We start from the raw sequence: 24,213 nt of genomic DNA on the forward strand, positions 1-24,213 counted from the left end.
GTTTTTGCGCCTGTGGAGAAACCCTTTTCGTCTTGATTTTCGATAGATTCCTTAGACGAAAATTCCGTACAGAGTTAATAGATACACTAACCCGATTGCAGCGGTAGTGATAGCTGCGGCTCTGAAATTCTGCCTCTGATTTCGGGTCTGGAATCCACAAATTGCTGCAGAAGCAAAGCTTAGCAGAATCTGAGCAGTTAAGAGATGGGCCGTGCGGTAAAAGTGACTGATACTAACAATTCTCTGCTCAAGCCAACTCTCGAACCTTTCTAAGCGTGTTAGTGGAATGGGTGGTTCATATGGAACGGATGTTTCAGGTGGAACGGGTGGTTCGGCCATGGATTCCGGAGAGAGAGAGCGCAGAAGAAATGAAGAAGTGGAAAAGAGCTCAGAAGAGAAGAATATATGAAGACTGGAGAGACCATATCTCATCATGTATATGCAACAACTTTGTAAACGAAACGATGTGCAGATGGAAAAAAAGTCGTCACAAATCCGTCTTAAGTTTTTTTGGCTCCCCAAAAGATCAGAGACAACTATGCAAACCTTCAACAAACCACCTATTCCCAATGCTCGTAAAGCATGATAAAGTGTCCAGTGTTTTGCGATGTGACCTCTACACCAAATTTTCAGCTCATTCCTTAGACTAAACTCCGCACAGAGTTAATAGATACACTAACCTGATTGCAACCGTAGCGATAGCAATATCAAGTTAATTCTAAAATATGATTGGAAGGTTTGACTTATGTTTTAGGTTCCTTAAGCATCTCCTTATCCAGAATTTATAACACGAGAAAGCTACGAGTTTTGAACTCATTCTCTTAGTATTTTATAATCATCCTCCCTAAAAGGAGTAATCGAAGCTGTATCCTGAAATGCTCGATATACCAACCTTTTAATCTACTAACTGAGCAAAATATTTCAGATTTTCTTAATTTTCTTCCTAAATCAGAACTCCTAAGCAGGAGACATATGATCAATCTATGTAAGGAAAGAGCAACAAACCGATTTAACACGAGACGAATCGAGCTGGCGATTCTCTTCTTCAGTCGCTTCATGTTCAGTAATCAGTAATACTAGTACTACCACCGGTAGGAGGCTGAATCTTTGGAGATGGCAATGTCTCGTGTTCAATGTCTCACCGGCGGGACGTTAGGGCTGATTCAGCTATCTGATAAGTTTAGGATGGAGATTGGACTTGCTTTGTTCACGCTCTTCCTCGGTTGGTTGTGGTGTTTTTTTTGGCACGTTTGATAATCTATCCAGCGGTGACTATCAGGTACTGATATGGTTGGTGAGTGGTGACTATCAGGCTAGGAAGCACGGAATCTTCGTCGGAGGTCCGCTTCCCGCTTCGGAATCTTAGTCAGAATCGGAAGCTCTTGGAAGCTTTCGGAATCTCGCTTCCATCTTGTTCCGAAAATTCCACTTTGGAAGCTTACGATTCCAGTTTGGAAGCTTGCGCTTCCATTTTATAAATTCAATTTTACAAATAAAACATGAAATTATTATTTTTATACAAACAAACTCAAACTAAAAATTTTGCATACTAATATTTGTATTTTATTTTTAACAAAATCATGTTTAGAAAATAGCAATGACATGAATCTAATTTGTGAGAGATATTATAAATGATTAACTAATTTAGATTAATTTCGAGAGACTTGAATTTGATAATATTTTTACCTATAATATACATAATTTGAAACGATTTTGTTTGATGTTATTTAAAAAAAGAATGAATATAGTGTTATAATTTTTTTCTTGAATTATTTGATTTTGTTTGTTGTAAAAATTGGTTTAATTTTTAAATTTAGTTTTTAAAATTTATTTATTAGATTTGTGGGGTTAATATAACTTGTAATATGATATAATGTTTAATATTTAGTTATATATATACATATATATATAGATATTCTTTATATATACTATACACTTCCATCGCGTACCGCTTCCGTAAAATTTTCTAAAAAATCGCTTCAGCGCTTCTAAACGATTCCGCTTCCGCGTATCCGCTCCCGTTTCCATGCAACATAGCTATCAGGTACTGATACGGTTTCTATTATCTGTACCTCAAGTGTTGCTTTCCTTTGGGCTCGTCGCTTCGTATAATCTCTCCGATGAGGAAGACTCGACGCTTTCTCTGCCTACCGTCTTCCCACTTAAGCTGCTTTTTCTTGTTCAGGCATGTTCCAACGTGGAAAAGCTTGTCATACAAGCTATGAATGTACTTTTTTATGTAAGTATAGCAATGTTTCCCGTCAAATAACATTGTAATGGTTTTGAAAGTCCATCATACTTCACTTAAATTTGAGATTAATCTGGATTTTATAGCTATAAAATTACTCACATGGATTTCATTAACTTGGAGTAAACAATAATAAGTCTTAACATCATCGTGAACAAGAACAACTCATAAATAAATATACAGAAAGATGACATTACAGCAACCTTGTATGCATCTACCTCTGATTTCTATCTTCGTATATCTACCATATCCCGTAGTTCAACTCCTATGAATTCATTCAAATAATCCACTCTTGTCCGGTTCATAAGTGCTTCACACCTGTTGTTTCCAATGAAATAATAAATCGTGAGATGGTTGAATCGAATATGAGATAATGACATTCGTGTTTGCTTTGTGTATGCACTAACATATCAATGAACTCAAGTACCAGGAAAAAAGCTTTAAAATTTTGACTTACCAGTTTTTGGGGAATTGTGATAAGAATAAATGAGAAAAAGTAGAGACAAGTGCAGATTATGAGTGCTGAGATCGCGTTGTAGACAAGGCGTTTGTCGTCTTTTGTTGGTATGAAGGCTGTTTTCAAAGTGTTGGTAAGCTCAAAGAGCCTATAAGAGATCTGAAACAGAGAAACAAAACGTCAATCAGTTTGTTTGCATCTGTCTGGCTTTCAAATGTTTCTGTTGTAGCAGGGTTTGCTTACAGCGACGTAAATCGAAGTAGTGAGCATGAAGTTCAACAATGGGTACTCCGGGATAAGAGATAGTAGTAATTTGGGTTGACCATCAGGAACTCCAGATCTGTGGGTAAATTACATTATTTCATAGTTCAATGGGTCAAGAAAAATATTAATAGCTTACTGTAGTAGCATTCTCAACCATCAATTTCCGACTTACTCTACAATTGAGAACTTGGGCAAGAAAAAGTGTGACATACCTGAGCCATATATGAAACTGGGAGATATATGTCTCCAGTGTTATCTTCCCAAGCCACCTGAAAGTTCATGGACATATTTTTCTTGGAACAATCTAAATAAGAGGACAAATATATCTACTGACTGAAATATTTTTTTACTTACGCCAGAAGGGTTAAACTGTAGCCGCGGAAAGACTGGGTGATGTTCCGGAGACAAATATAAACACTGAAAGAAAAGCAAAACGAGATGCACAAGTTAGGACTGGTTCTTGGAAGAGTTGTTGTATAGAGCTTTGCAGGTAAAGTGGACTACGTTATTGGAATCCAAGAGGTGTAAGGATGATATTTGTTGTAAGTTAGCTTGTCCAGCTTGTATATGTACTCGTACCAAAAATATCCCACCTAAAAGTTTCATAATAACAAAGATAGATTAGCTGGAAGAACAATATATATGCAAGGCTTCTTTCACCTGAAAAAAGTGAAATGATGACTTGTAATACCGTTAGTGCTATCAGTGCCACAGTTGTTTTGATAGCCATCCTGAACTTCATCTCAGCTTCCTCCAGTTTATCCATCCAACTTTCAACCTATAAGATACATAGTCAAGGAAATGAAGGACGGAATATGGTAAGTCTTTATCACTAAGCTAACAATTTGTGAACAGAGTTGATGTGAAGTTCAAGTATTGGGAACTTACAGTTGGGTGGTAGTATGCATATAGCATCCCGATTATCCATATGTACCGATCAAGGCCAGAGCGGAAATGCCACTCATGCAAGAGGGGAAGCTGTGGTTTTGCGGGATCATTGTAACCTGCAATTGTTGTATTCTGAGTTTTTTATATTTTAAATAGCTTTCTTGTGAGGCGTGAGCACATTGTTTATAATGGTAAACAAAGATCTGGGTCGTCACTAACCCATTAGGAGTGTAAAAGGACTCCAAATCCATTCAAAAACGCCCGGAATTTCCCAAACGATGATAACAACAACGAAGCAGGCAAAAAATTTGGCAGCTATGACTGAACCCATCTCATTATACTTGTTCATAATGCCAAGTGCTCCATAGACCATCAGAGTAAACAGAGTGTGCATTGGGCAGATGTAGTATAGCATGTAACTGTTGTTGAGGACGATGCAGGAAAATATGACCAGGAAATTTAGCCGCCACATCATCTGTAGAACAAGAATATGATAGAATTTAAAGTAGGTGACAGCTAGAAACAAGAAAAAAGCCGGGAGGACATAGCTGTTACCTGTGCAAACCTTGGAAGACTAAAGTCCTTGCGAATGTAATAATAAGAAAAATTCCCAAATCCAGTCATCCATACATAGCAAGCAATGAAAACACGGATCGCATTATAGTACTCTGCAGCAGCAAAGTAGTGGTACATCAAGAAAAGGACCTACAACACCAGAAAAAGAAAACAATGATGAGGTAACAGCAAATGAAAAGGCAGATAAAACAATGAACACTAGATGCTTCTCTGAAAACTGAAATAATATTTCCCAGCTGATGCATTAACAGACATGTACCAAAACGAAGAGCAAACTACTAACATAAAAGTTAAATGACAAACCTGCATCCAGCCTTTCCACTCCTCGGTTTGATGCCTATTCAAGTACATGATGGCTTTTCCGCTGAATGGAGATTTATCATTATGTATCGTGAACGAAGTTATCGCTGAAACGATGATGAGAAGGAAGTAAAGGAACAGAAAGAGATCCCGGTTGTAACTCTGTGTCAAAAACAACGTAAGCAGTCAGACACATAGAAGTATGCAGGAATGAACCGACATAAGCAGGACATCCATCATGACATATCAAATTAACAATCTTTCCTTTATAGTTCATCAAATTCAAAATCTTATGGGGTCTATTCTTTCCATCTTAATGATAAAAGACAAGTGTATATAAGATGTTGCTGAACAATGTAAAGACTCTGTAACTAGCTAGATAAATCTTTCCAGAATCTAGTAAGCAGGATATCATCATCACCTTCTTTGATGAATTGAAGACATCTGTGCGGTCACATATGTAAAAGTATACCATAAGTAGCGCAAACTCAATTCTGCATACAAAACAAAATAAGTTAGATAAAATGGGAATCTTCAGGATAATGGACCTTTGAAAATACAAAACTTTACTCTAGCAAATAGAACCCAGTACTCACATTGCTCTTAAAGTCAGCCTGTTCTCAACCAAGAACGACTCATCCAAGAGGACAAACCTGCGTAGAACCCGGCATATAAGCATAAGAAAAAAAAACTACAGAGGTCAGTGGTTGCTTCGGAAGAAGTAATGGAACCTGATGAGAGGAGAATGTGTGGTTGGGCCCTTGGCTCTAGGAGAAGCTGATTGAAGACCACCTCCATCTTCTATTAAAAGAGCTTTGTCATCTTCTTTAACAAAATCTTTCGCAATTTCCACCAAATTGACATCAGAATGCCTACTAACATAAACAACACCCAAGTGAGAAATCAAAGCAAAAGTTCATTACCACTTAAAAACGTTGTATCAACATACGTTTTAGCGGAGACCGAGTGTTTAGCATAGTGCAGATACTCAGAGTATAGCCAAGCCACGATCACCGGCACAATCCCGAGAACCACCGACATCTGCAATTTCCAGGAAAAACAAACAAATCACCCTCAGTACGTATATCACTACCAAACAACTCAATAGAAGAACCTTAGTTCTCAGAAGAAGCTAAATCAAGCAAGATCTAATTCAAAGGAATCAAAAGACGTACTAGCCCAGGTGTAACAGGGCTTGAAATCGCCATTTCCGATCAGAGATCGTCGGATTTCAAACTCCAAACACTCGTAACTTTCCAAAACTAAACTTTGCCACCAATTTGATTCGCTCCTGAACCAGATCTGGTAGATCTAGTGATAAATTGAAGAAGAGAAACCGATATTGGATCAAGTATAGATACTAATCGGTTCTCTTTCGTTCCTATTATAGTAACAAACAAATTAGACTCACAGATAAGCTTCAAAGGAACGAGTGGAACTGTGTAATGCGCAAGTGTTTTGAGCGGTTAGCTAGCTAACTCTATACTCCCACAAAAATAAAAAAAAATAGTACAAAAATTACTAACCGACAAATTTAATTACAAATTAAAACCAACAATAAATTTGGTATGAAAATACCATTTTTGGTTTTTTATGCTCTTCTATCAAAATCGGGGGCCATTAATAGAAAAGGAATGCTTGCATGGATACAAAATAAAAGTTGTCATCGTGCAGTGAGATTTTAACAATCAAATAAACGTTTTTATCAGATCGGTGTCGTAATAAGAACTAAAAAAAAAAAAAAAAGAACTAGACAACTAAAAATAATAAGGAGACAATATAATATTTTGTTTTACACTCGCTGGATCATACATTTTGATTCTCATTACATTTTTTTTTTTTTGTGTGTGTGTGTTTATTCTCATTACATTTTGAGATTTCAGTTTGTATAAAATTCAAAATAAGAAGGACGTATATAGATTTCTGGATGTTATTTTGAGTGGTGATTCTGAAGATTATATGTATCAAGATTTTCACATTTTGTATTGTTTTAAGCCGTAGCAACGATTTTGAGGGCCACATGCGAAAAAAAAAAAAAGGCCGTTCTAAAAAAAATGTATAATAATCATGTCGTTGTTTAGTTTTTTTTTTTGTGTTTTAATTATTTTTTTTATTTATTTTTTTGGTCACGTGTTAAAAAAAAAAAAAAAAAAAAGCAGTTAAAGAGACTTGAACCATTAAACTCTGGGTCACTTGTTGGAGAGGCTATCGGACAAAGCCACTAGGCTAAAGTCAATCTTATTGTTTTAAGGGCCGAAAACATTTATAAACTAAACAAGGGCCGCAGCTCTTGCTTCCTTTGCTTCTATTAAGCTACGGCTCTGTACGTGAGAGAGAAGAAGATGAGAAAGTTTGTTATGAATGTTTATCTCTCATTAGATTGTAAAATGTATATGTACAAAGTATTTATACAAGTATACTAAAGCTATACAATTTCGGTTAACATAACCAAGATAAATTAAACTAAACCGGGAATAACCACACTCCAATATTTTGTGTGACATTGCAACGAACCTTATCTCATTGCAGTCAACGATTAGAAGAGTGGATCATTTTGAATCACAATCCTCGATGATGAAGTGTATCGTACGAATAACCATCTTATAACATAAGAGATTAAGAGTCATATTTTCATTTACTTTCATCTTAACTTTAATACATAGGAGGCTGATGCGATGTGGACTTGTGTCAAAGACGCGTTTCTTTAGACTTAAATAGTCAAACTACATTAAGTAATAAGTTTATTACTAGTAACATGCAATCATTTTGGAGTAAGACAATTGGAATTTTATTCACCGACATTAGATTTAGCTTCGGACTCTGCTCTGTACATATTCGTATACTAATTGATTTTAGGATCCATGTATATTTTGACTTTGAGAATCAAAATGATCTCAATTAACTCTTATCATATAATTAATATACTTAATTAGAGAAATAAAGTTAGATAATACTATATATTAAAAATGTAATACATTATTCCACGTCAATGATTTGGTGGGACCAAATGTATAGCTGCGCTGGATATAAGGCAATTTTTAGTCGTTTGAAACTTGAAAACAAAAGGCGAAGCGGAGAGACTAGAGAAGAAACTGCGTAATCACCAATTTTGCTTCTTTGTTTTTCTGCAAAGATTTTTCTCGGAAAACAAGGCAAGAAAATCTGACATTCCTGGAAATGAAAAAGGGAGGTGGGAGAAATAAAGGTTAGTCCTTTTTCCCGGCAAAATCTTCTTTCTTTCTTTCTTTGCTGTGTTTTCGTTTTGTGTAATGGCGGATTATGCAAATTGTCAATATCGTCAATGTCTTGGATCATCGTCGCGTTTTATCCGATTCTTTTTTGTATAATCGCTGATTTCGCTTTTTCTCCGATAAACCCTTTCTTCCTCGCGTGATTCTTGTTCCTCACATTACGGCTCTGGTCTTGTCCCTAGGTTTTCCTCCTTCTATGGAAGATGGAAGCTCGATTTCGCTTCGTCAGGTAAAAATTAGGTTTTACTGATTCCCAATTTAAGGACTTGAGAAAAAAACACAGCTTTCACTTTCTTTCAAAATTTCGTAGCTGATGGTTAATGAAGGACTGATTCCATCTCTTGAAGATCAGGAGAAACGAAGAGTTGTCATCAATAAGCTACGAAAGGTACATTCGATTTTGTTTCTTGAGTAGTTAGACAGTGATTGATGTCTCTGAGCTTTTAATGAACAGATAGTGGTGAGATGGGTTAAGAATGTTGCCTGGCAACACCGTCTTCCACAAAATCAGATTGACGCCACCAACGCCACCATTTTACCTTATGGTTCTTATGGTCTTGGGGTGATTTCTCTTTCACTTGTTTCTTTTTCCAAATCTTTATTATATTTGTTTTAGTAAACATAAACTGTTAAGAAGTGTTGAAGAATATGTAATGGTGAAACTGTTTTAGCTAACTGTTGTTGTCTTTCTTGTCATCCAGGTTTATGGTTCTGAATCAGACATCGACGCTCTCTGCATTGGTCCTTTCTTTGCCTCTATTTCTGTGAGTTTTCCTTGTTCCGTTGAATGATCTGAATCACTTTTGTTTTTTCCGTAGATTTGAGATTGTTCTCTTGTTGGTACAGGAGGATTTTTTCATCTCCTTGCGTGATATGTTGAAAAGCAGACGAGAAGTTTCCGAGGTTCATTGTGTTAAAGATGCAAAAGTTCCTCTCATCCGCTTTAAGTTTGATGGGATCTTGGTTGATCTTCCATATGCTCAGCTTAGAGTATTATCCATTCCAAACGTTCGTATTCATAACTTTCTATACTTCTAGTTGCTTTAATTAGAGACACTAAATTATCTTGTTCGGAATTTAACTCTGAGCACTTCAGAATGTAGATGTGCTTAATCCTTTCTTTCTGAGGGATATTGACGAGACAAGTTGGAAAAGCTTGTCTGGAGTTCGTGCAAATAAATGCATACTTCAGTTAGTGCCTTCCTTAGAGGTCAGAATAACTTGATTCTTTCCTCAATTTCTCAGCATTGTTGCTACAGACTGTGTATGGTAATCAACTTCTGCTTATTGAAAATTTTATTCCTGTTTTAGCTATTCCAATCATTGCTGCGGTGTGTCAAATTATGGGCAAAGAGGCGAGGTGTATACGGTAATGTAAGTGGTAAATGCATATCACTGCTCATCATCAAGGCTATCAATGAATGCAGAAGCTTAATTGAATTTGATTCCACTTGTTTTCAGTTGAATGGATTTCTAGGAGGAGTTCATATGGCTATTCTTGCTGCATTTGTTTGTGGATACGAATCGAATGCAACATTGAGTTCCCTTCTGGCAAATTTCTTCTACATATTTGCTCACTGGCAATGGCCTACACCGGTGGTGCTGCTAGAGGACACTTATCCAGCGACTGGGGCTCCTCCAGGCTTAATGCCCATCCAATTGCCATGTGGTTCACATCAATACTGCAACTCCAACATAACAAGAAGCACTTTTTACAAGATAATGGCAGAGTTTCTACGAGGGCATAATTTGACAAAGGTGGGAATCTTACTTTCTCAGTGTTCCATATAACCAAGTAGTGGTTGTTGTAGGGTAATATCATGTTTGGATCTTGCCTGAGGTTTATGTGCATTGGCTTTCACTCAAGCAATGCCGTATTTCGAGCCATTTTATGATGTTTTTGGTCTTATCCCACACACTTACGATTGCAAATTTCAGGATTACTTGAAGCCCAACTTCAGTTGGAAGAATTTGTTTGAGCTCTATCCATACGAAAACACATACACGTGGTTCACCAAAATACACCTCTCGGCTGCTAACCAGGAAGATCTCAGTGATTGGGTTGGTTGGGTTAAGTCACGTTTCCGTTGTCTTCTGAGCAAGGTACGCACTTCCCATCTTTGGTTCAACTCTTTTGATATGAAATCTTACCAACACGTAGCCTGTTATGTGGTCTGTCTCATAGTATGGCCTTTGCTTTATTCCACATGTTATTGAAAATCTCTCATCTCATCTTTAATGCAGATAGAGGAAGTTTATGGCATTTGCGATCCAAACCCAACAGAGTATGTTGAAACCTATACAAAGCAGCCAAACATTGTCTTTTACTGGGGATTACAGCTCAGAACCATAAATGTTTCGGACATTGAATCTGTGGAGACAGAATTTCTGAAGAATCTCAACAGTGGAAGCTTCCAGGGACCAGTTGGTAGAATCCAGTTATCGGTTGTAAAAGAGTCTCAACTGCCTAAGAATGGTGAGTGTGCTAGCAACAACAGAAGCAAGAAGGTGACAAAGACTTGTTGGAGAATCCGGGAAAATAAGCAATGCAATAATGTACCGGTTTACTCACATCATTTGCCTGGTTATGTGGTTGGGTATCAGAAGATGGCTAACAGAGAAGCTGATGGTATGGCGGGTTAAATGTTAGGTTATGTTAGTAGTAATGATTCTTAGACTCTTTTGTCTGTTTGTTTGCAGGAAGAAACTAGTTTGAATTTTAACCTTCTGATTTGTAAATGTCTCTTGACTAAATCCCAATTGTTACACATTTCTCTACTCTATCATTAGTGTTTTTCTCTTGACTAAATCCCAATTGTTATACATTTCTCTACTCTATTATTAGTGTTTTTCTTTTTTGACATGAAATGATTAGAAGTGAAACAAGAGACAGAGTCATTCTTGATCATGGTTGCATACACCAAAAGAACACTCAGGCATTCAAAAAAAGAGCCTTGATTAACTCATAATCTGTAGGGACAGTAAGAACATGATCAAACCACAAAACTTTCCCCCAAATCTCAAAACTAGTGCGTCTTTCAAGCGCAATCTCGGCACACAAAATCATCTTCCTTTGGTTATCATCAGGAAAATTCTTGACCCAGAAAACCGCTATGTTTCCACGATAATCAGCCAATTTAACACGAAAAGGACCACAAGGGAAGTTACCTAGTTCTAGCAAACCCTTGACCAATCTCCAACTGCTTACCTCAGTGTCACACCATCTGATCCTTCCGTCAACAGAACAATACATAACATTCCCTATCTGGCAATGCGAATCTTTCAACATTATACAAGCCAACTTCGTTTGAACCGGGTCCCATCTACTTTCCTTGGAATTGTAAGCAACCGCCTCTCCACGGGTAAAAGGCATCACGAGGAACTTTCCGTCAATAAATGCGGTTCTGCAGGAGAAAAACTTGTCTTGTGTCTCGCTGCAATTGAAGGGCTGAGGATCCCAAGTTTGTGTTTTTGTGTCCAACACCTCAAAGAAGTCTTTTTGAAAATAGATTCCTCATCTGTGTACCTTCCTACTACATATATCTTTCGATCAATGACGGTAGCTGAAACTGAGGTTAGCTCCACGCCCAAGCTGGGAGCCTCGCGCCACGTGTTTGACCGGCAATCCAGAATCGAGACGCGAGAGGAGCCGTGCGAACCGGCAATGTTGTAGATATCAGAGCCAACCGCGACGAGACTCGAAAAGTAGGCAGGATAAGAATCTGGAGCTGGGACTGGAGCCAAAACATAACCATTTGATTTCTTCTTCTCCTCCTCACTGGTCAGGGTTTGATCAGGTTTCCGGCAGAGTGTGAACATACGATAATCAGTATCGCATCCTATGCACAGATAGAGACAGCTCTCGATGTGGCCCGAGAGTGATCGGGCCTCGTAAAGCTCCGGTGAAACTAGGAGAGATCGAAAGCTCTTGCAGACGAGTGAGAGTGTATGATGGTACAATCTCGGGACGCGAGCGACGATGCTCAATACCAAATCATCGGGAAGCGACTGAATCGAGGTCGGTTGCGATTGCGGCGTTGAAGCCGCTGTCTTCCTCTTCTTCTCCGGCGGGGACGACATTGATGACGATATCGCCAGAGTCTGATCAATCTCTCGATTTCTTATAAACTGTAAAGTAACGCCTATTCTCACGGATCCCGTCATATTTTCTCGATTAGTTACAACTTGAAGAAATAATAATCATTTCGTAAATTACTAAAATAGTGTTTATCAGGTGGATTAAACAGTGAAAATAATAAAAAATTTAGAATTAAGAATTACATTAAAATTTGTACGTTTCTAGTTACAGCATAAAACTCTGGAATAACCAAAAAAAAAAAGTTGTGAATGAAACTTCATTTTATTAGTGTCGTCAACTCCTACATATTATTCAAAAATATTTATACGAAATGAAGTTGGGAATTCAATGAGCACAATTGCTGCAAACAATTCAGATTTGAATAAAAATTAATTAAAGAGGGAGAGAGATGTGTTTAGAGGTTGAAGATGGCAGCACCACTTGAAGGCTTGGAGGCAAAAAGGTAAAGCTCCATATCTTCTTCCTTTACCACTCCTTTCTCTACTCTCTTTTTGTAGTATTTCTCCTGTATAAAATACCACCATTCCATTTCTTTCAAAATAATTTAACAATAACGTTACCTTGACTGCTATACGACCATAAGGAAGCGCTATTTATTACCTCGACTGCTGCGATGAATTGAGTAACGCCAGATTCCTTAACCAAGGCCACGGCGCAACCGCCCCATCCAGCTCCGGTCAGTCTTGCTCCAAGTGCTCCATTATCCTTGCAAACTTGAACCAGTTCTTCTAGCTCGGGACAACTGCACGATTTCATCATATTCAAAATCATTCCTTTTCACATTCACCCGTTTCACTCTTAACATTTCATCTTAAATTTATGCACCTGCACTCATATAGGACACTGCAGCTGTAATGGCTTTCATTCATGAGATCACCAAGTTTCTTTAACTTCTCTTCGTCACTGCACGCAGTTTATGTTTCAAAAGTATCAAGGTTCCGGTAAAGATTTAATCACAAGTTCCATGGCGAAAATCGGTCTCACCTTAAGTTTGAATCAACTGTGTCCTTGAAACCATGAACCCTCCGGGCTTCGGAATAAACATGTGCAGCTCTCTGTTGATGATCGTAAGCAGACCATTATTGTTAAGACTCAGGGAAAAAAGAAAACGATATTCTACAGGTTTGTATATTTTACCTGATGCAATTTGAAATGCGTGGCAGCATTGAGTACAGCCAAAGATGTTGGATCATTGTTCAAGATTGATGGTAATTTCTCCTCCAGGATTTTCTCAATCTCCTCAGCGGTGTATGGTTCTTCTTTCAGATATTCCTGCAGCATAGACAAGAACGCATAAAACCCTTTCAAAATATTAGATATTAACTGAATAACATATATAGCGATAAGTTAACATCAAGAATGACTGATGAGTACCTTAACAGCAAGAAGAGGATCAGATGACCCACGATCACCAGCGAATGACACACATAATCCCTCCACATCAGAAAGAGTCTTAACTTTTGATATTGCTTCTTTTGGTTCCATTCCGAGCTTCACACCAAGAATGATCTACAAAGCCACATAGTAGAGAGAATCATATGCAACTACCACACAAAGTTAAGATATTGCAGCAGAAAATTTAGGCAATGACTAACCGAAGCAAGTCGACATTCAACGACCCTGTTATTGTAATTCTTAGCAGCCGTGACCGCCTTCTGCGACTCTGCAAGAGAATGTGCAATTACAAAACTCCCTCCATCAGGAAGTTTCACATCAGTTGCGCGGACTGGGTTGAAGTCAATAAGCTCAGCAAATCCAGTTTTAGCCATAATAGAGATTGCCTGTTGAAATTATTAAAAACTGATCAATCAGAAACAGAGACAATTATGGGTGAAGGTAAATAAATAAATCATGGATTATTTGAGAAAAATTCTGACCTGGTCCATCCCACCAGATTGTGTTCCAATGTGTCGTTCACATTCACATGTAAGCTGTGCAAGTTCTTTCTGAAAGGCAGAGAGAACTTGGAGATTTAAATAATCAACAAGAGATTTATGAAAATCCTTTCGTAGAGCACGATTGCTTAATAATACCTTGTCAAAGTTATGACCAAAGACAGCCATAATAGCAATTGTTGCTGAGCAAACAAAGGCAGCAGAACTTGACAACCCAGAACCTAAAAGGCAAGGCACTCCAGTTAAAGATTCAAAGTGAAATGATAAATTTTTCTGTTCCGTAAGTATCATGATGCATTTATTGGAAACTTTACCTGTAGGAACAATTCCATCAACAAGCACATCAAGACCAACTGGTGAACCAAGATTCACACCTTTTGACTTTGCATATTCATGGAATCCTTTGTACCTGTAAGAATCGAAAATCACAAGGCACCTCAAAAACAACAAAAAAGAAAAAAAGTGAGATCTCTCAGTTTCTGATGGAAACGAGAGCACCAAACGAAACCCCTTACGCGCATATGAAGTAATGGCCCCATTTGTGATTCTTCAAGTCAATTTCCTGCAAAATTAACATATATGATAAGCAAGCCAGCAGTATTCTTCAACTATAGTGTGTGACAAACAGAACAATGCAACAAAGATACATTACCTGGTCAGGATCAGCAGGATATGTACACATAGTGTACTTATGATTAACATTAGCAATCCGAAGCTGCTTTTGATCCTCACATTTCCGAATCGCTATAATTGTATCCTGACGAATAGCCATTGGCAACACTGAGTATCCTTCGTAGTCAATGTGCTCTCCTATCAGATTCACTCTTCCTACACAGAAGAAAAAAAAAAACAAACACCTGATCATATCCAACAATTCCGAACACAAGATCATCTGATCTCATCATCCAAATACCAAAATTGCAATAATTAGAAACCAATTCATCAAAGTCAACGAAATTCCATATTTACCAGGAGAGCGAGCGAAGAGTTGGGGTGAAGCACCGAAGACATGGTTGAAATTGGCCTTCAAAACATCGAATCGTTGCGTAGCTTCTTGGAGCAGAGATCCTTCGCCGTAGACAGGCTCAAGGGACGAGAAGATCGGGACCGATACTTCTTCTGGTTTCGCCATTTTTGTAAGTTTCTCCTTTTGGCTCGCTCTCGATCACTTGTCGTCACTTAACCTCTAATGTTCACAGTTATCACGAAACGTCTTCGCTTGAGCATTATTATTATTGATTGCCACCGATCTCATTTTATTTATTTTCCAAATATATTAATTGTTAGATCTGTTCCAGAAGATCGCTTGTATTTATCGAATATTTATATTTGTGAATATCTTACTTATCCAAATCTTTCGGTCTTCCGGATTCCGGAACACGTTTTTATAAATCATTAACTCTTAATTCCTAGTATATTTGTTTTTTTTTTTTTTTTTTTCTGTTAAAGGTTTATATTTGTTTTTTCATTATTCCCAAAAATGATGATATTGATTAATTAAAAAACGTTTTGTAATTCTTGTAAATAACACACTCTAGAAATTCAGATAACACTAGATAGTGTCGTAGTTCCAATTTAAATGTAATCGACTTTTACGTGTGTGAGTTATATACGTTTTTTTTTTCTGTCAATCATTGTGAGTTATATACGTAAAAACTTTTTTTTTTTTGCTAAGAACTAATAAAAAAATTATATATATATATATATATATATATAAGATATACTACTAATTAAGATAATTGTAGATGTATTAAAAGCTCTTCGGTTGTTTTTTTGTTTTTGTTTTTATTCGGTTGTTTTATTACTGCTTAAGATTGAGTTATATAATAATAATGCAAGTTTTTCCAAAAATTCATCGTGTATGTAGTTGTAAAGTACGTCGTATACATATGTAGAAAAAAAATATATCTGTAAAAGATATTAATACATGTGTAAATTAAACATGACAAAATTTAAGAATGATTAGAAAAAAGTATAACTTAGGGTTTAGGGTTCAGCTAGAAAAAACTATAAATTAGAAAAAACGATAAGATCTTATCGCTTATAAATTTTTAAAATTCACACAATTCAATAAGCAAACGTCTAAGTTAAAACCCTAAAATAATTTTTCTCACAGCACTATAAAATGGAGTCTCTCGCAGAAGAAGTGGATGTGAAGGAGATCTTAACACTCGTGGCTTCTTCTTCACACAAAAGCTTGTTCAACCTAAGCCTCGTATGCAAATCATTACATAATCTCTGCAACGACCCTCAAGTTAATTCTCGAACACGTCTGCCTCGACGAAATAAAAACCGCAAACGATGACCTAAGTACCTAACTAAAGCATCGAGTTTTCTAAAGACATGCAGAGAGAGCGGAAACACGGAAGCATTGGTTCGTGAATGAATTGTGAAGTGCTTTTACCTAAACAGTAATATTGTTGATGAAGAGAAAGGGATCGAATGTCTAGCAAAAGCCACGTCTAAAGGACACAAAGCGGCCGCATATCTCTGTGGAGTGATCTCTCTTGTTCGCGGTGGCGAAGTTGCACAAAAGAGTATCGAGATCTTCAAGTCTTCCTTTGTCGTGAAATCTTCGGCACTGAAGACTAGGAGAAACCTCCAAGAGTTTCCAAATATAAAAATCATTTTGGGGGAATTAGGCTCCTTTGGTCATAATTGTGTTCGCCATGGCCAGAGTTTTATATGGGAAAAAGACGATTGTCCTCTAGAGTGTGAGTCTTGTCTTTTGTATACGGAAAATGCCGCTTTCGTTTTCTTTTCTCATAGGCCTACTGAAAAAATTAAAGGTCAAGTTAAAGAATTTGTAGTACATTAAATCCCCTGCTTACGTCTTGATATATTATTATTACCAAGCCTAGTGTATTCTACAATATTGCGGTTTATTTTCTCTAATAGTTTCTCCATTTTGGCAATAATATAACATACGAAAATGTGATTGAAAGAGTTGTCGTGCAAGTTAATAAGAGAAGGCTTAAAAAGAAAGAAGAGGACAAAGGCATGGCCACTCCCATGTGCCTCCTCATGCTTTTAAGGTCACTTCTCTCTATGTTTAAATATTTTTGCTTTTGTCGTCACTTCTCTCTTGTTGTCGCTTAGTCATACTCCAGTGTTCTTAAATCATATCCCTAGAACAGAAATTCGTATATTAAGCTAATGAAACAAAGTCCAAATTTTAACTATAGGTTAGTCAGTTTTGCTTCGTGACATTAAGGATATAGATGCAGAACTGCAGATTAGTGTAACAGGGAAGAATTGGCTAATTTAATCTTCTTCTTTTTTTTTCTTTTTCTTTTTTATTCCTTGTGAAGTAAGAAAAAAGAAAAAGAAAGACAAACAACCTAAAAGTGTCAAATATGGGATACAAAGGAGGGACAATAAAGCGACTAGATGATTGAGTGACAGATCTATCTCATCATTCAATTCAATGAATTTGAATGTATCATTCATTCTCTAATGTATCATCACATGCTAATGCTACCACCATAATCAAAACTAAGTTAACCCATTATCTACTTACACCTACTATAATGTAATAAAAAAAAATCTAAATGGGAAATTAGTTTCTTTCCACTTTATTGCAGTACAAATCTATTTCATGTTAAATTTCTTATAGTACAACTGTACAAGCCATATTGAATGAACTAAAAGTACATCAAAAGTTCTATATTAGTTTAGTTATCATATCTTACGAAGTTAAAAGACCCATTTTTCCACTAACTGCAAATAACGTATTCATCAATTTAAATCAAATAATCCACTACGATTTTAATCTTAATGGTAATTAACGACTTCATTGATTTCTTAACTCGGTTCAAAATTTACGTTTAGTTATAGCAGAGAAGAATCAGGATTTGGGAAGAGTAGTTACAAGATTATACTCAAACCGAATCTTCTATATACACATTTATAGATGAAAGTTTTGGTGTACACAGAGAAGATAGAGAGATGATGATGGGAGAATTTAAAAGACGATTTTAACCTTATCAAATCGGTGGAGGAGCTGAGCCGTAGGAGGAGAGAAGCTGAACTAAAGAGTTCATGGCTCTGACCTGCATCTCCAGAGCCTGAATATAATCAGTTGCTTCTTCTAAAATCACCGGTACGGATTGTTTCCCACAACCGGGAACTAACCGGCCTAGAACACGTACTTTCCGGTTAACATCCGGTATATTCTTCTTATTCAATCTCAACACCGACACTCTTCGTGTCCTCGATCTGTTGCTGCTATTCACCACCGTGGTCATGGACGGAATCTTCGTCGGCGTTTTCGGCCGTTTCTGTTTACGAAATTTCAGTTTGATCCGATTAGCTAGGATCGCTCTGCTCCAGAGTGTTCTTCCGCGAGCGGAAACGGCGAGAGCTCGATCGGCGGCTTCACGGACGGCTTTGCCTCGTTTCTGAGCCGTTGGAGATGATGATGTCGCGGCGGAAGAGTTGAGGCGGACTTGTTGGAGCGCCTGAATCAGTTTGGCTGAGTAGATCCGTTGTTGCTTCTCCGATCTCCATCGCGCGTGGCTCTCACCGGAGACGGAAGCTGCGCTTGTACTAGGTGATGCGGCGGAGGAGACAGAGGATCTTTTCTTCCTCCGAACGAGATCTGTCGTCGGCGGTTCAATATCTGAGATCAGAGACGCCATAAACAGAGAATTGGTTCTGATCTCTTCAGCCTTCTCTTCAATAGTCAAAAAGCTACAGCATCTGAAGTTGAGGAGAAGAAAATTAGGAGAAGAAAATTATGAAAATGTAGAGAGAATAATGGAAGGGAAGGGGGAAGAAGAGGAGGATATATAAAGGGAGAGGAGGCAGTTAATAAACGACGCCGTTTTAGACGTAGCAGTTACTAAGCGGCGTCGTTTTGTCATTTTGTTTTTGTTTTTGTTTTTGTATTTGTTTTAAGCCACTCAGATACCAAAGTGGCATTTGTAATGCTCGCTAAAGAATTGGTGAATACCACCCAGAAGACAAATAATTTATATTTTCAACATAAGACTATGGTTATGGAATTATGAGAGACATCATTGTGACTTGAAGAAATGTTTATGAATATACTTAAAAAAGTTTGGCTCCACGTTGATTAGTTTACACTTTACAGTTGAATTTTTTAAACTTACCCTCTTTACTACCATTAACAGAGATATTAAGAAAGGACGTAATATACCAAAATTTGATACAATTAATGAGTTTGCGCTCTTTATACACATAATCTAAAGAGGCAGTAAAGACATGATAGTCACATACCATTGTCAATATATCATAAAAACGCCGTACAAAAAATTGATTAACGCAAGAAAAAAAAAACTGATGATGTTAAACTGAATGCAGATGTGGAAATGCTACAAAAATCTTAATGTGAGTAGATCATTCATAATGATTGCTTCCCATCATGTTTAGAGTTCAATCTTAATTAGTAAATAACCTTATTTATCGATGTTTAAGAAAAAAACAAACAAACTTGTATCGTATGCGTGATGCGTCATATAAAGGCCGATACTTTGGTGGAATGGAGGAGGAAGGTAGATTCAAATGGGATGATGACGTGTCATATTACTATTGGAGAAATCCATTTATGACTTATAGTGGTCGTTTAATGGACTGACAAGGCAAAAAGAGAGGGGCTAAAAACTCAAAACTTTGGATTTTGTATTCAGTGCAATGATTTCGTAAATATAGAAATTTGTATTTAAAATACTACTTTACGCATAAAGTAATATACCAAACGAAATGCATGTGCGATGTAGGGTTAGTGGCACTGCCTCTCTTTAAGGCTTTTTTTTTTTTTGGGTTTTTCCTGTAAAGATCACTGAAATTAACTCGTTTATTTTATGAAGATTTAATCTATCAACATGTATGAATCAATTTTCATTAAATATTGTATATATGTATAAGTAGATATTAGATTAATAAGTTTGTGGGTAAAGTACATATATATTGGAGTGGCGCCATTTGAAATGGAGCTTCTGAACTTCTCCATTTGGTTAATTCATATATAAATAAAGCTAGGATCAACTTAATTTTGTAGAAAATTGTTCTGTTATTTTGATTTTTTGTTTGTTTTTACAGTTTATTATGTTGAGTTTTGATTAGCAGTTAAATTGGAAAATAACTATCTTAGTTTTTGTTAGACATAAAAATACCACATTAGCATATATAGTGTATTAAGATGTTTTAGGCGTAGAATGTGAGGATGGAAAGGATGTTAGTAACATAGCGCAATGTTTAATATTCATTTAACATAAGGGTAAATTATTGTGTCACTAACGTGGCCTATTCTCTGTACCTTAAAAAAGTTATAAGCTAGAATGATTCCACATGACAAATTAGTATGAAAAGAAACAACACATCCAATTATTCACTAAAGTGTCACTTACAATAAAATAGTTTATCTACTTCGAATTTAAGAATATCTTTTCGATTTAGATACTTCAATCTGTTTTACGAACTGAGTCAAAGAAACTACTCTTCGTATGTGCGATTCGTGTGCTTCAACAACAACAATAAAAAAAACATGTATCACAAAGATTGCTGGCAGTAATTGTTAGATTCCGATCCATTAATTCAATAAATATATTTCGGATCGGAAGTTCAAATTTGTTACTATGCAAATTTACTACTGTAAATCATAAATTTCAGCTGTCTAAGGTTTTTAAAATTTATTTGCAAATCATTATAAAAAGCTAGTAGTACTATATATGGGGATTTCGTAAGAGATCCTCTCCTAATCAAAAACATTGAACGGATTAAGAGGCCAGCCATTAAACGTGGACCTGATCCCGATGTACTAATAAAGGGGTATACACATTAGAAATCTGGAACCCTATGTCCTAAGGCTATATGGACAGAATAAAAATTAAATTGGAAATAATCACGAAGCTTATCCATATTTGTTATAACTTGTAAGAAATAATTGCAGCATGTGTGTGGATGATACTATTATACAAAAGGTTCTCAGAGATTTTTTAAAAAAACGTAAAAGTAAATTATTTAAAGGAGTTTTGGAAATCTATATCTATATACATGTGAAAAAGTATTAAAAATGAAAAATTCCGTTATATATGTAATGAGTTTTTCCTTCTCTTTTTCTTATTTTTATATATTAATGAAAAAGTTGATAAGAAAAGGAAAATTAACTATTAAGTATGATGAAGGTGGCACAGAGATTGCCTCCCTAATTCTAGACACCAAAGAAACTAAGTGAACGACAGACAATGGAAGGAGAAGGACTATTTTCTTATTAAAGGAAGAAAAAGTGAAGTATTGATTAGATTAACAGATGATGCTCAATCATTGTTTTTTCAACGGGTCTATTATGAATTGCTAATATGAAATGATTAATAGTCTTTTGGTAAATTTAACATCAACTTAACAACACTTTTCAGAGGCTAATATTGAAACACTAACCTGTATATGAATTTTTTTCAAATGATATTTCCAACTTTTACATGTTTCGCTTCAGGAGAAGTAGTCCCTGGTTTCTCACAAATCCTGTTCAAATAGCACAAATATGATTATTGTTAGATTACGTACACTAATTTATAAGCATTTCGAAGCCTAACTCTTAAGTTGCTATCATTATTTTACCAACAGCACTGAGCAAACGTGACAATTACTTGACCAATGACAATCTTTGTTGTGAATCGAAAAGCTGAATTTCCAACCATGATTTGCCTAGGTTTAATACAAAGCTTTTCTTCAAAGATTGTGAAAAATATTTACTCCTATATCTCCAGTGGGAAGTCCAATTCGAAAGCAAGACTCAGTTTCTCACCGAAAAGTCATAGACTGAACTATACAAACGCCACGAATTAAGCAAGAAAAATGATATAGACTAGTGCTTATATAATACAAAAAATATGGTCATTAATCAATGTCAAGAGTCAAGACACAAGGACAAGACTGATTAAAAAAAAAAACAAAAAAACTCCAATAATTGGTTTCCACTATTTCAACCCACTAAGCCGGATTTTTCTTTAATCACACAGAAACTTTACTTCCAAAGTATGCCAACAAGAGCTGCTTCTCTTTAATACATGGCATATATTAGTTTATTCTCTGGTGTTTAGTGGCCTACTACTATATTAATCTCCAGTAGAGAAGCCAAAGACCAGTCTGGATTATTCTGTCATTCACTTTCTATATACAGTACTAGTTTCTAAATCCTAATCTTTGTATAATTATCCATAATGGAGAATAAACCTAACCTAACACCTCGAAGAGTTTATCCAAACAGTTATGAAAGATCAAATCAAGTAATTACCCAAAAACCTTCACAGGCTGGACTTTCCATAGGATTTGTCTGGCTTAATATACAAAAAATGTAAAGAACAGCTTGCATAAGAATGGAAACAAAGGCTAGCACATGTCTTGGTAAGATCTATATAACCTATCGATTTGAGATGCACATGGAAACAAGCAAAAAAATTAGGTGGGGTTGCATTACATTGTATCAAACAGAGCTAAGAATGGAACACATCAAGGTATATTAGAACCTAGCAACTTAAATGCTACAGAAGCCTATGTTCAAATCTGTGATGCAGAGAAGACTTTGCATTTGGATAAGACAAGTCACCATAGATGAGACGATCAAGTGTCATATCAGTTGTGCCAATAAAGTGTTCGGGATTCTTCATTGGTTATTATGAATGAGACTAACTAGCAGCTTATGAGGCCTATTTGCAAACTCACTCTCAACCTACCAATGGATCTAGTGAGACTACTTGGTTTTGGGCCTATCATGTGCCAAAATTTCAAACATTCAATCAGAAGGCTGACGAAGTTTAACATTCAACAAACAAGGTCAGAGAGAGAAGTGGGTTGCATTTCTACCGCATAAGACTTCACTGAGATATCTGTACTACTTTTACTAGAGAATGTGTGTTTCAGTTATTCAAAGAGTGAATTCTAAAAAAACCAACAAAAAATGTTACAACTGACTTTCCTTTGGTGGAGACATATGTTAATAGTGATGAAGTTCTAGAGATGCTATCAGCCAACTTAAACTAAACAGCTGGGACCTTCATTAGCACAGATGCAACATGAAATGACAAGCAGGATAAACGTGTTATCGAAGGCAAATCAGTATACAACCCCAATCCTATGCAAGTTATCATCCTATGAAAAGGAAACCAGAATCAATGAAGCAAAGTTAAGAAACCTAAAGTAAATTACCTTGCAGAATCATGTTGGAAGTAGTCCACGGTAAGCAACTTCCTCTCCTGAGCTGAAGAAGACCACAATCGCAGCTAAGATAGCCCAAAGGATGAAACTCAAAAGCACAATGCGGAATTTCATAGTAACAACTCCGTCGACCCAGTTAATTTCTGCAGAATTTTCAGCCGAACAGATCAGTTTTTTTAGCTCATTGATCTCCGCACGCAAGGACTGCACAGAAGCAGGCAAGTCCACAATCGACTGGATCCGATCAGTAGAAGAAGTGTCAATACGAGCCTCCACACTAGTAATCGTTGAAACTGGAGAATCATCTGCCGGAAGACAAATTTTAGGCGTTGACAATAAGTCTGGGCTCGATCCTTGCATAATAATACTCTGAGGAGAGAACAACATAATTCGAGCATCATCAGATAGTACCCAAACACAAAATGGCTACGATTGAGGTTTAATTTTTCCAATTCGTCAGCAAGCACAGACCAAATCGATTCAATTTTCGAAAATTAAACATCTAATCTTAACGGATCTGAGCGTTTACAAAGCAACAGAACAGAAAACTTCGATGGAAACGAAACCTAGCTAAAACGTGGAGCGAAGCATACCTCAGCCTCGGAATCAGAGATCGGACCAGAAATCTGAGAGATCGGAGTAAAATCCATTGAATCCTTTGTGCTTTCAAAAGATACATCGGAAAATGTTGCGCTCTGTCTCTTCTCCGTCGTAATCTTCAGTTCAGAGAAGCAAAATTTGATTGGAATCTCAGTAGAACAATGGAGAAAGAAGAAACAATGGCGATTTTAAGGATCGATCCGATCAAATTACCTTTCGATTCTTCATCTCAGGGTCCTTGAGTCTCTTAGCTCCGAGATCTGATGAGCGCGCGAAGTTTTTCCTGGGAATTTGAATTTCCTTCATCTCTCTCCAATGTTTTCAAATTTGGAGCTTGTTAGTTTTCGTAAATGTGAAATAGTGTGAACTAAAAAAATATCAAGCAAGATATTTTTATTTGTAGTACGCTTCTTCCATGGGCTTAAGGGCCGATAACTATTTTTATTCAAGGCCCAATA

The 24,213-nt window shown here is 36.6% G+C and overlaps 6 protein-coding genes across 9 annotated transcripts; 1 reads left to right on the plus strand and 5 right to left on the minus strand.

Moving 5' to 3' along the window:
- Positions 1-2,335: 2,335 nt before the first annotated feature.
- Positions 2,336-6,416, minus strand: LOC9320657 (protein REDUCED WALL ACETYLATION 2). Of its 2 annotated transcripts, none has more exons than XM_021032268.1 (16): positions 5,909-6,416; positions 5,683-5,774; positions 5,465-5,608; positions 5,330-5,386; positions 5,155-5,227; positions 4,737-4,895; positions 4,413-4,562; positions 4,077-4,332; positions 3,858-3,973; positions 3,661-3,747; positions 3,474-3,562; positions 3,324-3,386; positions 3,182-3,238; positions 2,949-3,045; positions 2,706-2,864; positions 2,336-2,566 (listed from the first exon to the last, which is right to left on the minus strand). In XM_021032268.1, exons 1-16 carry the CDS (start codon positions 5,939-5,941, stop codon positions 2,561-2,563), a joined length of 1,638 nt encoding a protein of 545 aa, XP_020887927.1. In that variant the 5' UTR covers positions 5,942-6,416; the 3' UTR covers positions 2,336-2,560. The 2 variants fall into 2 exon arrangements, with proteins under 2 accessions (XP_020887927.1, XP_020887928.1); XM_021032269.1 differs by having other exon boundaries at positions 5,465-5,605; positions 5,909-6,177.
- A 1,370-nt stretch (positions 6,417-7,786) lies between these two features.
- On the plus strand, positions 7,787-10,768 carry LOC9320658 (nuclear poly(A) polymerase 3). 2 transcript variants are annotated; one of them, XM_021031792.1, is made up of 11 exons: positions 7,787-7,938; positions 8,167-8,213; positions 8,295-8,372; positions 8,439-8,546; positions 8,686-8,748; positions 8,831-8,992; positions 9,081-9,194; positions 9,296-9,358; positions 9,446-9,742; positions 9,923-10,087; positions 10,229-10,768. In XM_021031792.1, the coding sequence occupies exons 1-11, from the start codon at positions 7,911-7,913 to the stop codon at positions 10,625-10,627; spliced, it is 1,524 nt and encodes a 507-aa protein (XP_020887451.1). In that variant the 5' UTR covers positions 7,787-7,910; the 3' UTR covers positions 10,628-10,768. The 2 variants fall into 2 exon arrangements, with proteins under 2 accessions (XP_020887451.1, XP_020887452.1); XM_021031793.1 differs by lacking the exon at positions 8,439-8,546.
- Positions 10,769-10,916: 148 nt separating this feature from the next.
- LOC9318548 (F-box/kelch-repeat protein At3g06570) lies at positions 10,917-12,229 on the minus strand. Its single transcript, XM_021030908.1, is given in 2 exon segments — positions 10,917-11,488; positions 11,491-12,229. Coding segments are annotated over 2 exon segments (1,230 nt in total). The 5' UTR covers positions 12,149-12,229.
- An 87-nt stretch (positions 12,230-12,316) lies between these two features.
- LOC9320659 (galactokinase) lies at positions 12,317-15,358 on the minus strand. The gene is made up of 13 exons (XM_002884547.2): positions 14,948-15,358; positions 14,631-14,806; positions 14,494-14,540; positions 14,293-14,387; positions 14,117-14,199; positions 13,961-14,029; positions 13,679-13,864; positions 13,458-13,592; positions 13,221-13,355; positions 13,068-13,138; positions 12,909-12,986; positions 12,684-12,825; positions 12,317-12,588 (listed from the first exon to the last, which is right to left on the minus strand). The coding sequence occupies exons 1-13, from the start codon at positions 15,108-15,110 to the stop codon at positions 12,478-12,480; spliced, it is 1,491 nt and encodes a 496-aa protein (XP_002884593.1). The 5' UTR covers positions 15,111-15,358; the 3' UTR covers positions 12,317-12,477.
- Positions 15,359-15,999: 641 nt separating this feature from the next.
- Positions 16,000-18,733, minus strand: LOC9318549 (transcription factor bHLH148). 2 transcript variants are annotated; one of them, XM_021032825.1, is made up of 2 exons: positions 17,961-18,733; positions 16,000-16,752 (listed from the first exon to the last, which is right to left on the minus strand). In XM_021032825.1, exon 1 carries the CDS (start codon positions 18,616-18,618, stop codon positions 17,965-17,967), a length of 654 nt encoding a protein of 217 aa, XP_020888484.1. In that variant the 5' UTR covers positions 18,619-18,733; the 3' UTR covers positions 16,000-16,752; positions 17,961-17,964. The 2 variants fall into 2 exon arrangements, with proteins under 2 accessions (XP_020888484.1, XP_020888482.1); XM_021032823.1 differs by lacking the exon at positions 16,000-16,752 and adding an exon at positions 16,789-17,106.
- Positions 18,734-21,225: 2,492 nt separating this feature from the next.
- LOC9320661 lies at positions 21,226-24,186 on the minus strand. The gene is made up of 4 exons (XM_002884549.2): positions 23,969-24,186; positions 23,749-23,871; positions 23,147-23,524; positions 21,226-21,463 (listed from the first exon to the last, which is right to left on the minus strand). Exons 1-3 carry the CDS (start codon positions 24,059-24,061, stop codon positions 23,156-23,158), a joined length of 585 nt encoding a protein of 194 aa, XP_002884595.1. The 5' UTR covers positions 24,062-24,186; the 3' UTR covers positions 21,226-21,463; positions 23,147-23,155.
- Positions 24,187-24,213: the final 27 nt, after the last annotated feature.

Source organism: Arabidopsis lyrata, assembly GCF_000004255.2.
Source record: "Arabidopsis lyrata subsp. lyrata unplaced genomic scaffold ARALYscaffold_3, whole genome shotgun sequence".
In the NCBI taxonomy this organism is placed as follows: Eukaryota; Viridiplantae; Streptophyta; class Magnoliopsida; order Brassicales; family Brassicaceae; genus Arabidopsis; species Arabidopsis lyrata.